The 17,464-nt window shown below is 41.7% G+C and overlaps 1 protein-coding gene across 1 annotated transcript; it reads right to left on the bottom strand.

The window, feature by feature from the left end:
- Nucleotides 1–9,178: 9,178 nt before the first annotated feature.
- LOC115117905 (GTP-binding protein Di-Ras2) lies at nt 9,179–13,727 on the bottom strand. The gene is made up of 2 exons (XM_029646422.2): nt 13,533–13,727; nt 9,179–12,158 (listed from the first exon to the last, which is right to left on the bottom strand). Exon 2 carries the CDS (start codon nt 12,135–12,137, stop codon nt 11,541–11,543), a length of 597 nt encoding a protein of 198 aa, XP_029502282.1. The 5' UTR covers nt 12,138–12,158; nt 13,533–13,727; the 3' UTR covers nt 9,179–11,540.
- Between the last annotated feature and the right edge of the window lie 3,737 nt (nt 13,728–17,464).

Raw genomic sequence — 17,464 nt, 5'->3', positions numbered from 1 at the left:
TCTATGATATCAATCAATTTGTCTCTATTTGTCTGCTCATTTGAATCGGCAATCCAAGCTTTGTTCTGGAACTTTTTCAAACACTGACCTCTATTCAAAGCATCAGATTTAAAAGGCTATTTGGATGTAGACATGCAACAATGGAATTCACCTCCATCACTTGATAATCTGGCCAAGAGAATACATATCTTTTGGCAAAAAGAATTGGTCTCAACACCGACCCTTGCGGGACACCAGAATCTCAAGCTGACTCCTCACATCTGGCCTAACCTTGAGTGACAGGTTGAGAAATAGAGGCCATTAAAAGCTGATGGAGGTGAATCAATAAGTCCAGTAGGACTTATTGATCAGTGACAAGCCATATGGGAGAAGCTGAACAAGGTTACAGATGTGATCGGGAAAAGGTTTTAGAGAACAGCAGGTGATTTATTTTTCTGTTCTCCAAATACTTGTAGCTGTCTACAAAAGAAAAGTCAGATATACCCAGTAGTCCTTGGGGGAGCTTGAAGAGTTATTATGCTTGTACCGTAGGACATGAAATCAAATGAAGTTTTATTGGTCACATTCACATAGTTAGCAGATGTTATTGCGGGTGTAGCGAAATGCTTGTGTTCCTAGTTCCAACAGTGCAGTAGTATGTACTACAATACACACAAATCTAAAAGTAAAATAATGAAGAAATAGATAAATATTAGATTGAGCAATATCGGGTGGCATTGACTAAAATACAGTAGAATAGAATACAGTATATACATATGAGATGAGTAAAGAAGTATGTAAACATTATTAAAGTGAGAAGTGCTCCATTATTAAAAGTGGCCAGTGATTCCAAGTCTATGTATATAGGGCAGCAGCCTCTAAGGTGCAGGGTTAAGGAACCAGGTGTAAGCTGGCTAGTGATGGCTGTTTAACAGTCTGATGGCTTTAAAGATAGAAGCTGTTTTTCAGTCTCTCGGTCCCAGCTTTGATGCACCTGTACTGACCTCGCCTTCTGGACGATAGGGGGGTGAACAGGCCGTGACCTTTATTATCTTTTTGGCCTTTCTGTGACATCGGGTGCTTGTAGTTGTACAGGAGGGCTGCTAGTTTGCCCCCAGTGATGCGTTGGGCACACCACTATTGTTGGGTAGGTATTCCCACCCAGGGGTACACGCAATGCCGTCGGGGATACGCCAAATAAAAATGTGATTCAAAATTTTAAAAAATAAACATTTCAAACAGTCCATTTATATTTTCCGTCGGGGCTATACATTTGGGTGAGTTTTTTTCTCGCCTGAGTAACCTCATTTCACTGCCAAAAATCAAATAATTAACATCCAATCACATTAACCATTGCTCTCTCGCAGGAATTCCACTAACGGTCTGTATGTAGCCAAACGTAGCTGCTGTTCATATTGGTATCTGTACTGATGGAGCAAAAGCCATGACAGGGAGACATAGTGGAGTGGTAACGCACATGCAAGCAGTTGCTCCCGACACCACTTGGGTAGACTGCAGCATCCACCGAGAGGCTCTTGCTGCCAAGGGAATGCCTGACAGCTTGAAAGATGTTTTGGACAATACAGTGAAAATGGTTAACTTTGTTAAAGCAAGGCCCCTGAACTCTTGTGTATTTTCTGCACTATGCAATGATATGGGCAGCGGCCATGTAACGCTTTTACAACATACAGAAGTGCGCTGGTCATCAAGGGGCAAAGTATTGACACGTTTTTTTTAAATTTGAAGCTTAAAGTTTTCTTCACTGACCATAATTTTCACTTGTCTGACCACTTGCATGATGACGAGTTTCTCACACGACTGGCCTATCTGGGTGATGTTTTTTCTCACCTGAATGATCTGAATCTAGGGTTACAGGGACTCTCCTTAACTATATTCAATGTGTGGGACAAAATTGTGGCTATGATTAAGAAGTTGGAGCTCTTCTCTGTCTGCATTAACAAGGACAACACACAGGTCTTTCCATCATTGTATGATTTTTTGTGTGCAAATGAACTCAAGCTTATAGACAATGTCAAATGTGATATAGCGAAGCACTTGAGTGAGTTGGTTACGAAATAACACAGGTAATATCCCGAAACAGATGACACCAACAACTGGATTTGTTATCCCTTTCATGCCCTGCCTCCAGTCCACTTACCGATATCTGAATAAGAGAGCCTCATCGAAATTGCAACAAGCGGTTCTGTGAAAATTTTATTTAATCAGAAGCCACTGACAGATTTCTGGATAGGGCTGCGCTCAGAGTATCCTGCCTTGGCAAATCGCGCTGTTAAGACACTGATTCCCTTTGCAACCATGAACCTATTTGAGAGTGGATTCTCGGCCCTCACTAGCATGAGAACTAAATACAGGTACAGACTGTGTGTGGAAAATGATTTAAGACTGAGACTCTCTCCAATACAACACAACATTGCAGAGTTATGTGCACCCTTTCAAGCACACCTTTCTCATTAACCTGTGGGGAGTTATTCACAATTTTCAATGAACAAATAAGGTTTTATATGTAAGATGGTTAAATAAAGAGCAAAATTATTGATTATTATTATATTGTTATTTGTGCCCTGGTCCTATAAGAGCTCTTTGTCACTTCCCACGAGCCGGGTTGTGACCAAAACTCACACTCATTCTTATGTTTAATAAATGTATTGTATAGTCTGTGTGTGGCAGGCTTACAATGATGGCAAAAACAACAATTGAGAGTGCACTGACCCTGGTGCTAGAGGGGGTACAGCTGACCCTGGTGCTAGAGGGGGTACACAGCTGGAGGTTGAATGTTTGAAGGGGTACAGGACTATAAAAAGTTTGGGAACCACTGCTGTATGGGATACCTAGTCAGTTGTACAACTAAAAGGTGTCTTCCACATATAGATGTCTTCCACATCTACCTGCTGCCCCTAATACCTGAGTGAAATGATCAATTGCAGCTGTGGATATGTACCTGTTACGTCACTTTGCTTGTGATGTACGCTTACAGCTCACACACCGTACTGCTGCTATCCCCTTGGGTTTCTTCAGATGCTTAAAGTAGAATGAGACGGTAGCCTGCTTACCATAACGAGTGAAACAATTAAGCCTCTCCCACATACTCATATCACATCCACAGAAAGACTGCTATTTCGGCTTTAAACTCAAAAGCCGATCAATATGCAACCCACAATATGCATCTCATTGAAAGGCAATGTCCACTTCAGACGGTTGCTGAGGTTGTACTGTATCAATGTGCCTACTACATAAGTGAATTGCTTAAAGTGTATTCAATTGCACCGTTTAAGAAGTAAAACAAAATATGTATTTTTGTTGTGGGCATTGCCTTCTGTAGGCTAATTAAAGAGTTAACGAGGAAGATCGTCACAGGCTCTCTGCTCTATTTTTGTGTTAGTCCTAACACAGGAATGGGGTGGGCTCAATCCCCTGACAAATCTTTTTAAAGCGTTTGAGAAATATCACTTTACTTTGTGGCTGGAATTGCACAGATACACTAGACTGCAGTAACCCAGCAGTAAACCAGCTCGCTGTGCGATTAGCATAGATTCAAGCTGTTTTCCATCACACAAAGGAGAGCATCTGACTGTCAGACAGGGCCAATACAAGGTTCCCTTGTAGTAATTATTATTTTTTTCAGCATAGAGAATATATGACGAGAGTCAAAGAAATATTATAAATTCCTAGGCCATCTTCCGACTAGTTGCATGGCTAGCTTTTATCTATTAGCTTTGCCTCTGTTCCTCTGGGGCTTCAAGAAAGGCAATAACATGTTGAGACCATCTGCCAACTAGCAGCATGGGAAGCTCTTAGCATTCTCCCTCTGTTTGGGTGTGTGACCAGTGACCACCACCACCGGCTGAGTCACTAGCCCTCCTCCCGCTGACATTACCCAATGACTTTCTCCCTCTGAGCTGCCAGAAGCATGGACACACTGGTCTCCATGGTCATTCTTAATCTCCATCTGGGTTTGGCCTCGCCCTTGGTCCCACTGGCTGCCTTGTACGCCTGTGAGCGAGCTAGCTAGCGCTGCCTGTGCAACAGACAGAGTGGGCAGGATTCAGAAATGAGCAACAGCGATTTCAGCCGAGTGCTATGGCTGGGACGTCAGAGCTCACAGCTGATCATCTGTAGACAACATAGGGTTGTTTGGTAATCTGATCTCATCTCAACCATGTGTCAAGATAATTGATGCCATGTACATTGTATTTTATGCCGTATTCTCCTTCTAAATATTGCCAGGTCTCCTTGGAAAATAGGTTTTTAACCTCAAGGAAATTTATCATGGTTAAATGAAGATGAAAATAAAACTATTTCTAAAAAAATAATTGTATTAAAATAAAAGTCTTTCATAAGTATTTTGAAGGATTATTTGCATTGCAGGTAAACAACTCACCTATGATAAACTTGGACTTTATGAGAAAATGTACCACCAATGAGCTGAAATGTATCTCAAACTAAACCTCAACAGCTTCACAAATATAAAGGTTCCTGCTTTTTAGAGCCAGCAATAAAAAACGTCCTTATAACAAAACGTTGTCCTAGGCGTAGCGGACATTTTGATAACAGGAACCCCCCCCCCCCAGGAGAACAAGTAAATGTAGTCTAAATAAATCTCACCTTCATACACAAACACTGAAGGTCAATACACGCAGGCTTATAATTCAGTATTCACTGACACAGTCATCTACTTACACAACCATGGAGGGAAACAGTCTCTGCCTTGAATTATTCAAATCAAATTAAACGGGAGTGAGTGAAGAAAGGCAAAAAATGATCAAACGCTCGTCTCATTGCTTTGACATACCCGAGTGGCCAGACAAGCATCTGGAGATATACATCACTGACACTTGAGACACTAGACACCAGGCTGTTGTTTGAGACACTAGACACCAGGCTGTTGTTTGAGACACTAGACACCAGGCTGTTGTTTGAGACACTAGACACCAGGCTGTTGTTTGAGACACTAGACAACAGGCTGTTGTTTGAGACACTAGACACCACACAGTTTGAGACACTAGACACCAGGCTGTTGTTTGAGACACTAGACACCAGGCTGTTGTTTGAGACACTAGACACCAGGCTGTTGTTTGAGACACTAGACACCAGGCTGTTGTTTGAGACACTAGACACCAGGCTGTTGTTTGAGACACTAGACACCAGGCTGTTGTTTGAGACACTAGACACCAGGCTGTTGTTTGAGACACTAGACACCAGGCTGTTGTTTGAGACACTAGACACCAGGCTGTTGTTTGAGACACTAGACAACAGGCTGTTGTTTGAGACACTAGACACCACACAGTTTGAGACACTAGACACCAGGCTGTTGTTTGAGACACTAGACACCAGGCTGTTGTTTGAGACACTAGACACCAGGCTGTTGTTTGAGACACTAGACACCAGGCTGTTGTTTGAGACACTAGACACCAGGCTGTTGTTTGAGACACTAGACACCAGGCTGTTGTTTGAGACACTAGACACCAGGCTGTTGTTTGAGACACTAGACACCAGGCTGTTGTTTGAGACACTAGACACCACACAGTTTGAGACACTAGACACCAGGCTGTTGTTTGAGACACTAGACACCAGGCTGTTGTTTGAGACACTAGACACCAGGCTGTTGTTTGAGGCACTAGACCCCACACAGTTTGAGACATTAGACACCAGACAGTTTGAAGCACTAGACACCAGACTGTTGTTTTAGACACTAGACACCAGACAGTTTGAGACATTCGATAGCAGACAGTTTGAGGCACTAGACACCAGACTGTTGTTTGAGACATTAGACACCAGACAGTTTGAGGCACTAGACACCAGACTGTTGTTTGAGACACTAGACACCAGACAGTTTGAAACACTAGACACCACACATTTTAAGACACTAGAGACCAGACTGTTGTTTGAGACACTAGACACCAGACTGTTGTTTAAGACACTAGACACCAGACTGTTTTTTGAGACACTAGACACCAGATAGTTTGAGACACTAGACACCAGACAGCTTGAGACACTAGACACCACACAGTTTGAGATACTAGACACCAGACTGTTGTTTGAGACACTAGACACCAGACTGTTGTTTGAGACACTAGACACCAGACAGTTGTTTGAGACACTGGACACCAGACAGTTTGAGACACTAGACACCACACAGTTTGAGACACTAGACACCACACAGTTTGAGACACTAGACACCAGACTGTTGTTTGAGACACTATACACCAGACTGTTGTTTGAGACACTAGACACCACACAGTTTGAGACACTAGACACCAGACTGTTGTTTGAGACACTAGACACCACACAGTTTGAGACACTAGACACCACACAGTTTGAGACACTAGACACCAGACTGTTGTTTGAGACACTTGACACCAATTTGAGGCACTAGACACCAGACTGTTGTTTGAGACACTAGACACCAGGATGCTGTTTGTATGCTGAGCACCATGATGGCCATGAGGGCCTAATCATTGATGTTGAATTGAATGCAGACATGGGCAGGAAATGATCATGTGACTACAATCAAATCATGGTGAGTCAGTGTACCTGAGTTGATTTGAACAGCTGAGATGTGGAAGTGATGTATTCCGTTTTAGATTGACATTTTCAGATAGTATAACACCATACATAGATCTTGAATTGAGCATGTTTTTTCTGTTAGTTGTACGTTGGAATGACTGTGAATTGAACCATTTCGTAAGGATGTTCCATTCAATTCCTTTCAAGGGCGTGCAGAAGCAGATAGACAACCGTTTCAGTATTACACACTCATTCCTCTCCCTTCATCAGGACACACTGAGAACCTACCGTACTGCAGCAAATAGCTTATATTGAGCCATCTGAGAGGGTTAGCATAGCATTAGCATTTCCCCATCATAAAGTGGCCCATTCTGCCTGCCAAGCGGCCACCACAATACAGGCATAAGCACTTGGTGCTGGCAGGTGTTCCATTATATACTCATAGGCACTTCACTTTGCCGTAATGAGCCTCGCTCTCTGATTACACACACACACACACACACACACACACACACACACACACACACACACACACACACACACACACACACACACACGCACACACACACACACACAAACTAAATTGTACAGCTAACCTTGTGGGGACACACAATTCAGTCCCATTCAAAATTCTATATTCCCTAACCCCTAACCCTAACCCGTACTCTTACCCTAACCATAACCCTAACCCTAACCTTAACCCAAAAACCTAACCTTAACCCTAACCCTAGCTCCTAACCCTAAAACGAACCCTAGCTCCTAACCCTAAAACTAACCCTAGCTCCTAACATCCAATCCTTAACGTAATGCCAACCCTAACATTAATTCTAACCTTAACCTTAAACCCCCTAGAAATACCATTTGACCTCTTGGGGACTAACAAAATTCCCCCAGTTGGTCAAATTGTGGTTTGTTTACTATTCTTGTGGTGACTTCTGGTCCCAAGAATAGTTAAACATGTCCACACACACACACACACACACACACACACACACACACACACACACACACACACACACACACACACACACACACACACACACACACACACACACACACAATCCAACCAAACCATGGCAATACTGCAGCTGTTCCTGCTTGCCTGCTCCCTTTAGTGTCTTTTGCTCTCCTCCTGTTCCCAGGGCTAAATGCAGTACGGTAATTAACTGCCTCTTTCAATTGGGGACACGCAGGAAAATGGCTAGCTGGTCATCATCTGACCGCTGGTAACATGGTTTGGGAGAACGGTAAGAAGTATGGAGATATCTCCACAAGGTTCAAAGTCCATATTCATAAAGCATCTGGGGCGGCAGGGTAGCCTAGTGGTTAGTGTTGGACTAGTAATCAGAAGGTTGCAAGTTCAAATCCCCGAGCTGACAAGGTACAAATCTGTCGTTCTGCCCCTGAACAGGCAGTTAACCCACTGTTCCTAGGCCGTCATTGAAAATAAGAATTTGTTCTTAACTGACTTGCCTAGTTAAATAAAGGTAAAATAAATCTCAGAGGATGAGTGTTGATCTAGAATCAGTGTTTGGCCTTTGAGATCATAATGAATAAGATTTATATGGACATGGGATGACATGGCCCTAGATTAGCACTTGTACTCTGAGATGCTGGTTGTTTGAGAACAGTATGATGAACTTTGAGAACAGCATGATTAAGTCGACAGTAGAACTTTTCCCAAGTGAGGTCAGGTAAAAATAAAACCGAGGGAGTGATTTTCAAAGGTTGCACTTTACAGAGAGCGACAGAAAGCTTCTATTACTTAAAAGGGCGTCAGGTAGCCACCCTTTTAGTGGTTAAAGCGGACTAGTAACCGAAAGGTTGCAAGATTGAATCCCTGAGCTGAAAAGGTAAAAATCTGTCGTTCTGCCCCTGAACAAGGCAGTTAACCCACTGTTCCTAGGCTGCCATTGAAAATAAGAAATTGTTCTAAACTGACCTGCCTAGTGAAATAAAGGTAAACATTTTAAAAAGAATGTCCCTATCAAGTTGATTTGATAGATACTGTATTGTCTAGGTCAGTTCATGTTTCAGCGAATCAGTGATTAATAATGGTATTTGCTTTCAGTGCCTCTTGCCCCAGTTTAAATAAAACATTTTTTACATATTATCCTATGTTACTGACTTAGTCTGCCTGTAAGCTGTAGAACATTTGCTTCCATGAGATTGAGGTCAATGGTGTAGTTGTCACGTTCTGACCTTTATTTCCTTTGTTTTGTCATTATTTAGTATGGTCAGGGCGTGAGTTGGGGTGGGCAGTCTATGTTTGTTTTTCTATGATTTGGGTATTTCTATGTTTCGGCCTAGTATGGTTCTCAATCAGAGGCAGGTGGCATTAGTTGTCTCTGATTGAGAATCATACTTAGGTAGCCTGGGTTTCACTGTGTGTTTGTGGGTGATTGTTCCTGTCTCTGTGTTTTGCACCAGATAGGGCTGTTTTGGGTTTTCACGTTTCTTGTTTTTGTTAGTTTGTTCATGTGAAGTGATTTATTAAAACATGAATCAAAACAACCACGCTGCGCTTTGGTCCACCTCTCCATCAATGGAAGAAATCCCTTACAGTAGTATTCCAATAGCGTAGCATTCATACTCATGCATGAAACATTCATTTTCATATCAAGTCAAAAAAACATGTACAAAAATAGGGTTTAATAAAAGGACAAGTGCCGTGTTAAATGCATAATTTCCTTTATTCTTGTGACTCAATATATACAATTAAATATAAACATGTAGGCACACATGATGTCTATACAGGCATTTGATTAAAACAGTGTTAAGTATGAAATTCAATCATTCTGGCTTTGAAGTCGACTGAAAATAGGCTTGAATTCTTGTAGCATTGGTCTTGAAGCACTTTCCTAACCCACGTTACACTTTCCTAACCCACGTTACACTTTCCTAACCCACGTAACACTTCACTGATTATGTTTTACTGTACTGTATTTACTTAAGGAAGGTATTTGAACTGTCATCCTCTAGTTACTTTGGATGAGCCTATTTGTATAAACCTATCTAACTCGATTTAACAACATTATTGACTTGTCCAATATCTTACAGTTTCTCTACTCACTTGCTCTGTATACAAAGCTAACCAGTGGCAGCAATACAAGCTAACTATGAACCCAGAACGCACTGCTTCTAGTAACACCCCGCCGTACTGAAAATATCTACACACATGCCATTCCTTTCATTTCAATTGTCTGCCAAGGTTTTAACAATAAATATAATGTAAAATACACGGTTACATATTGAGTATGATTCTCCAAAATAAAATGGATGAAACAGATATATGTCCAATGTGTACATACGTGACACAGGTCTACTGAAATGGATAAAGTCAGCTAAACATGTGCTTTCCGTGTGAGGGATATTTTGATATTTTTAACTCTCGTTCTGTCTTTATCGCAACACACTTATAAATACCACAACTGCCAGTATATAGTGTTATATGTTTGCTCTGCCATTTTGTGACAGTACCTTATTTTGAAAAAGATAACACAAGTTGTCGACACAGACATGTTATGTTTACACTTCATGTTTTCTAGGAGCAATGAAATTTTGATTAGTTGAAAAAGTGAATCTATGCTTATTTCCTATGTTAAATTGTCTTCCTCCAATTTATGGTAATATATCATTCCTATTATAAAATTGTAATAAGAAAAACCTTAATTAAGCTATGTTGACACAAGACATACACATTTGCATATAATGCATGATGATGATAATAAATATGGTGGTGACAAGGAAATAAATTGAATGGCAACCCAATACCTCCAAAGGAAGTGACATCACAAATCACACAGTTTATCTACGTAATATTGCTGTGAAGCTCCTATCTCCCTCTGCCATTGCCCCTGATAGAAGTCTATCGAAAACATCTCAAATGATAACTAACAATGTATATCAATTCGACTGCAACGCAATCTACAACTATGATCTATGATCAAAACTAGTCTCAATACTAAGGAATAGTCTTTGCTAAACAATCTTAAAAGGTTTATAGTGCTTTTTTCAATTGTAGTTAATTGTAGTTCTCCTTGTCAAATGGACTATAACACTATAAATATTGGTAAAACATATATTTCTAAATGCACGTCACACCACCATCAATGGTACAGATCTGACCATAAATCCATGTATGTATGACTTCTCTTGGGGATATTGGGGATACATTGGCCATAACTTCGAACAGTATAAATAGAAAATATAACCTTCACAACAACAAAAAATACTAAACTATAAAAATATAAATAAAAAAACAATAGAGTAAAACATTTTGTGTTTTAAGTACCTAACAGACAGCCTGACAGTTTGACTCAACTGCCACGTCCGCTCCTAAGAGTACTGCACCTGTATAGCAATAATCTTGGGAGCAAAATATTAGTTGGATTCCATTCTAAAAACATACTTTTCCTGGTCACCATTTTACTCCTTGGCTTCTGTCAATGTTTTTGCAGACATAAAAATCTAGTGGTTTCTAAAATGTCAGCTATGGGATCCATGCATCTCTCGGACTGCCTCTGTTTAGCTCAGCTCTGTCTGTCTCTGGGGTTTTCGTAGAGGTTAGGGGTCTCTGGGGGCTAGGGGAAGGTTGCCAAGCACTGGTGCTGATTAGTGTTGAGACCTCGAACGGGTGCAATTCTACAGTAGGTTCAATTAAAGAATCCTCTTGGTTGCAAACTTGGAATAAGTATGATTTCATTCAAAGCGTCTCTTTGTGTATGTGGCTGAAAAGGAGAAATCTTCTTCACGGGGCCTCTTCCGCTCTGTTTGATTGGCTGTTGGATGTGACAATGAGTCAGGCTGAATAAATCTTAGTGTAGTAGGCATACCCTTGTTCCACTCTTTCCATTGGATGTAAACTTCCAGGTATTTTAGCTTGTCTGCAGGAGTTTGTCTTACGATGCACGGTCTGCCCCATGGCAAGAGTCCGAACCCCCTCCAAACCTTGTTTCTCCCTCGCTCCTTGCCCTTCGTCCCTTTGAGATTTCTCGGGCCTCCTGCACTTCCACCTCCTTCTCCTTAAGTCCACGTCACATGACCACACACTTGCCCTTGAGCTTCTCGGCGCGTTTCTGTTGCTTCGATTTGCCGTCGATCTGGAGGCTGACAGTCCTGCGTTTCTCCAGGTTGAGCAGCTCCTGGAAGAGCTCCTTGACGTTGTGGTTGGTCTTGGCCGACGTCTCCATGAAGGCGCACTTCCACTTCTTGGACGTGGCGTCGCCATCCGTGGTCTCCACCTCGCGTGCCGACGTCTCGTCGCACTTGTTGCCCACCAGCATGATGGGACACGTCTCCACTTCGCCCTTGATCTGACACACCTGCTCATAGATGGGCTTGAGCTCCTCCAGAGACTGACGGCTGGTGACAGAGTAGACCAGGATGAAGGCGTGGCCCTTGGAGATGGACAGACGCTGCATGGCGGGGAACTGGTGGCTGCCTGTGGTGTCTGTGATCTGGAGTGTGCAGATGCTCTTGTCGCAGCTAATCACCTGTCTGTATGTGTCCTCCACGGTGGGGATGTAGCTGTCGCGGAAGGTCCCCTTGACGAAGCGGAGAACCAGGGAGCTCTTCCCCACACCTCCGGCGCCGAACACCACCACGCGATAGTCGTTGCTCTGCTCCGGCATGATGACTGTTTATCTGGGGATCTGTATGGGAGCAGGCAGGGAGACAACAATTGGCAACCTCTTGTTTAAAAAAATAATACTCTCTTGATTGATTAAAAAATATTTGCATTTCTTACAGTGCTTGGTATTAGTTGTACACCATTAATTCCTCCTTTTAGAATTGAAAAAGTGATTTAGTACGATGCGCCTGAATGGGCATTATTTTAACAATGCACCAGAGATAGGCTGGCACTCCATCAAAAGCAGCAAAATAGGGCCAGTTTGTTGCAGTATTTTTTTGTTTCGTTTTTTTACATCATGATAAGGTCTCTTGGACATTTTTGTAAATCTTCCTCCAAGTCCTCAAACCCTCTTAGAAAAATGGTAGTATCTAGAACTTAAAAGGGTTCTTTGGCTGTCCCCATAGGAGAACCCTTTGGGAAAAAAAACTTTGGTTCCAAGTAGAACCCTTTTGGGTTCCATGTAACCCTGTCCAAGGAGAGGTCTACACGGAACCCAAAAGGGTTCCACTTGGAAGCAAAAAGGGTTCTCCAATTTTTTTCTAAGAGTGTACAGACTACTGCACCGATTCAATTCAGGAAGGATAATGAAGATGGTCCTGTGAGAAAATATGTAGACAGGCATGTGCCGACCCGCAGGTGTTCGATGTTTGAGCCCATCAATTCCACCCATAACCCGTAACGGTTTTAGATTCCCAGCAAAAATTACCCAAGTGTTAAATGCTAACTCAGCATTCCCATTGGATCAAAGAGAGGGAAGTCAATGACTATGCAAGACCACCACAGGAAGGAAAAACTGAAAACATTACTGTCATTATAGTCTCAAAAGCCTTTGGCTTTCATTTATTTCACTACATAAACGTGTTTGTAGCGTCATCGAGAGTAATATCTGCTAATGTCGTTCTTTAAAGCCTACAAAAATATAAGGTCAGGAATAGTCCATGTCAGTGACTGGTTGACATAGCATCTACATCTTGAATCATTCCCGTGCTTAAGGTGAGTGTTATGGTGTAACCTTTTAATATCTGAATAAATAACTAGATACTACTTTTGAGCGGACTATTTTAATCTGCATGGCTTTTAACGAGAACTGCTTGGTTCAGAGTAGACGTCTATAAATTCCATCCTTTTCGCGTTCAATTGAGAAGGCAAGGAGCCGCTGACGTGCCAAAGATGCAGGCTGGATGCAGGCAATTAGATGCGGTCAAAAACTACCGCATAGTGGGAACAATGGGCTATACACCGCCCACCATCCGTATCCCCTCTTTTGTACCAATGTTATTTTATCGAAAATAATTAGATTAAGACAGGAAAAACAATAGATAGCCTATAGACACGCGGATGTCAATGCGTGCGTGCATAAAGATCACATACTAATTTGGCACAGAATACTCACATATCAACACAAACGATGAAAAGATGAAACTTTAGACTGTTGATCTCATGTTGTATCGAACGGATTGAAATATCAGATAGTGCATGTCGTTCCGTCCGCATTGAGGTCTGCCTCTAAAAATCCATCTGTGTGGACTCGGGTATTTAATGCGCAGCTTGCAGGAGAGGAGATTTGAGTCTCTGTAGATTTTGCTCTTCGTGACGTAGGGTGGAACATCGCTGCTTTGCCGCTCCGCCTGCTGCAACAGTCAACCCCTCCAAGAAACCCCGCAGCGTGGGCAGCCTTGTGAATCATGGGTCCATAACATCAACATCTATTCCATACAGACACGTGTTTTTTAAACACATTTATTACTGAACAGTTGATCATCCACAAATTGGCTGCTCAGCCTAGGTTAGTCTATAGGTGCCTGGACAGTAGGACATTATTACAGTATATTGTAAAATGTATTATTAAAATTATAAATTGAGTCATTGAGTCTTCTGATTAAATATAGCAAACTAGGCTGTTGCATAATTAACATATAACTTGAATACACTCAATTATACATTACTGTTCTTAATTTCTCGTATAGAAAACAGGTAGTACACAACATTATATGCCGACTGCTTGTATTGCTACAGGCACATAATAGGCTACTTAATAGTAAAAAAAAAAAAATGTTTTGCAGCCTTGCTCTGTATCAGTGTACAGTGTCTACAGGGCCAGGCAAAAGCAACATAAGGAGTCACTTAGGGCACCCTGCCACTAGCGGGCCCTCAATCATTTTTGGGGAAGTCGGCATCTCAACTTACTATTGAAATGTGGTTTTGTGCAATTTTTCTCTTCTAATGTCAGTTAGACTGGTTAGACTAACTACCAATCAAAAAATTGACATGGCTAATTGTCAGCTATCTAAACTTGTAGTAATCATAGCCGAATACCAATCGGGCACGCACGGCACGTGCCCAGGGTCCCTGACCTCAATGGGGCCCACATTGATTTTGTTAGTCATTCTCACTCAGCTATCATATTAACATGGCAAAAGTCATGGCAAAATGTGTTGAATTGTAGGAATTTAGTTTTCAAGGCCCCCACCAGAAGGCAAAGTAGCAGAATTTTTCGTTAAGCTTCCACCTCCGAAGAATGACGTAGGCTGCTAATACATATTCACGAAATGTGGTTGGGAAGGTTGTGGGGATTTCCACGCGGAGTGGAGAAATAACAACTAGTAGGGCACGAACAGCTGTCAGTGTAGCTAGCTACGTAGCATGCTAAACCCGCCCCAGTTAGCTTATGTTATATGTTGTTGCTAGACAGTATTCAAAAGATTAGCCTACTGATTAGGCTACTGAATGGCTGGTTCTGGAGCTATATTTGTCAGAAGTATTTATGGAACACTTTGCCACAGATGGATAGGGGAAACCAGTATCTTTGACTTTGACATCTATTGTTATCTCCCAAATTTTTGTCATGTTCCATGGGGCTCCTTAGTGGCGCAAGGGGCATCACTACAGTCCCTGGTTCAAATCCAGGCTATATCACATCCGGCAGTGATTGGAAGTCCCGTAGGGCGGCGCACAATTGGCCCAGCGTCGTCCGGGATAGGCTGTCAATGTAAATAAGAATTTGTTCTGAACTGACTTGCCGAGTTAAATAAAGGTACAACAATACATTTCAGCTATGAAACTACCATAGGAAGATCAAGGGGAACCTCTGGAAATATGGATAACCGAACGGTTTGAACACGATTCTACATTGTAATGGACACTACAGCAATGCCAAGTCAGCCTGTGCTCATGCCATGGTTCTCACAGCCAGGGGAAGTGAAATAAAAGGCTACAATGACTTTGCTCATGATGTTTTATAAAATTGCTAAATGTCTCTCTCTGCCCCATGGCAAAATGTATAGAAATGCAGGAATTTAACTTTGATTTTTAAAATGTATTTCTGCTGTCAAGAGAGGCGCCACTAAAATGTTTTGCCACGAGATGGAGGGGCCCCCCAAACCAAATCTTGCTTAGGGCCCCCACAAGGCTAGGGCCGGCCCTGATTGTTTACACTGTAGTGCTGGAGAGTGGTTGCCAGGTGCTTGCATATATAATGAGAGGAAGTGAAATAACAGGGGGACTGACATAGGCATGCATCCCAAATTGCACCCTATTCCCTATTTAGTGCACTACTTTTGACCAGAGCCCTATGGGAATAGGGTGCCATTTGGGACATTACTCTAAAAATGCCAACATTGAAAAACTGTTTTGACTCTTGTACACAAAAAGGGTTCCAAAAGGTTATTCAGCTGTCCCCATTGGAGAACCATTCTTGCTTCCAGATAAACCCTTATTGGTTCTAGGTAGAACTCTTTTAGGTTCTATGTAGATCACACTGTGTAAAATGTTCTACATGAAACTCAAAAGGGTTCTACCTGGAACCGAAAAGGATTTTTCAAAGGGTTCTCCAAAGGGTTCTCCTATGGGCACAGCTGAAGAACCCCTTTAGGTTCTAGACAGCGTCTTTTTTTCTAAGAGTGCACTTTTGTTGACACCTTGACTCATGTTTTATTCAGTACTTCATCCACAACTTCTACATGTTCTAATCAGGGGATGTAAGCTTGTTGTGTTGTCAGGGGGTGATGGGAGTATGCATCACTATGGTTTGGATATTTATACGGCTATTTCTTTTGGGCTGAAAATACATGCAGTACAGTTTCAATTCCCTTTTTGTAGATTGATACACCCTATGAGATTCCTTTTGTATCTGCAATTTCAAGGAATATTTTGACACTAAAAACAGAATTTAGACAAGGTTTTTCTAAGTACTCTTTCTCTCCAGAATAGGCAAATATGTGAGTAGAATATGAAGTGGCATTATGAATGCACCTATACTGTAATATCTGAAAAGTGCTTAGCATATCAAGTTGTCGTTATGCATTGTTACAATAGGAGTTCAGTTGTTTGAATCCATAGTAAAATGACAAAGCAGAGTAAATAAAACCATATTCCGTTGTGTACCCTAATGAATACAAACCACCTCTCATCTGGAACAATGAACCGTCTTCTGCTGCTTTGCTGGCATTGGAGCCTGTATTGGGTTGTGTTAGACTGTCCCGTTGGTTATAGGAGTTAAAGGAGGAAGAAATAAACATAGTGTTGAGATGGGGCTTAGGTAGAAGTTGCTCTTAATGTTACATAACAAATGCTTTGCTTCTGGGAGGTACTCCTGAGTCAAAAAGGGACCCCTAATACTCTTTACATACATTTAATCCAGCATTTGACAGAGAGGGGCACACCTCCCCACGCCCATGAGCAAAAGCTTATTGCAAAGGTTTGTTAGCCTAAAATAATGGATTGTGTGGTTCAATGAGGTAATATATGGAGTAAGATGATATCAAGTTGTATATAAACCATACAGTTCAAATTTAAGCCGAATCTGAGGTAAAAACAATTAGCAATTAAACTTCCATAGTGTACCTTTAACTACTGATACGTGGTCAGATTGTTTTCGTTCTCCTGCTGGTACAGATTAGGTTTGAACGTACAGTAATCTAATCCTAGATCTAAGTGCATTTTATACCTAGTTTCAGATACATTAGCAATGAGAGGAAAAATGTGCTTCCTGCACGTGTTTGAGTGACATCACTTCTGGAATTTGGAACATAAAAAAACTTGGTCAGTGCTCTCCTAAAATAGCTTTCAATAGCTTGCAGATGTGATAGTGTATGAGATGACACTGCCAATGCGATCTCAACCTGAAACAAAGAATCCCACTCTATGCCTTGAAAATGTTTTGACAACGTTCTGTGGTAAATCTTACCATGCTAGGCTGAAATGTCAAAAGGTTGTGTAATATTTCAACATGTTCCTGTGCTCTTGTTTTTAGGTCTTTCTGTTTAAGTTCACCTCACTCCCACATTTCACCACATAAAAGTAATGCACTTTGAAATGAAGCTGAAA

The sequence above is a fragment of the Oncorhynchus nerka genome, linkage group LG4 (genome assembly GCF_034236695.1).
Source record: "Oncorhynchus nerka isolate Pitt River linkage group LG4, Oner_Uvic_2.0, whole genome shotgun sequence".
Lineage (NCBI taxonomy): Eukaryota > Metazoa > Chordata > Actinopteri > Salmoniformes > Salmonidae > Oncorhynchus > Oncorhynchus nerka.
The sequence above is the reverse complement of the archived record's forward strand: the minus strand, read 5'-3'. Positions and strand labels throughout refer to the sequence as shown.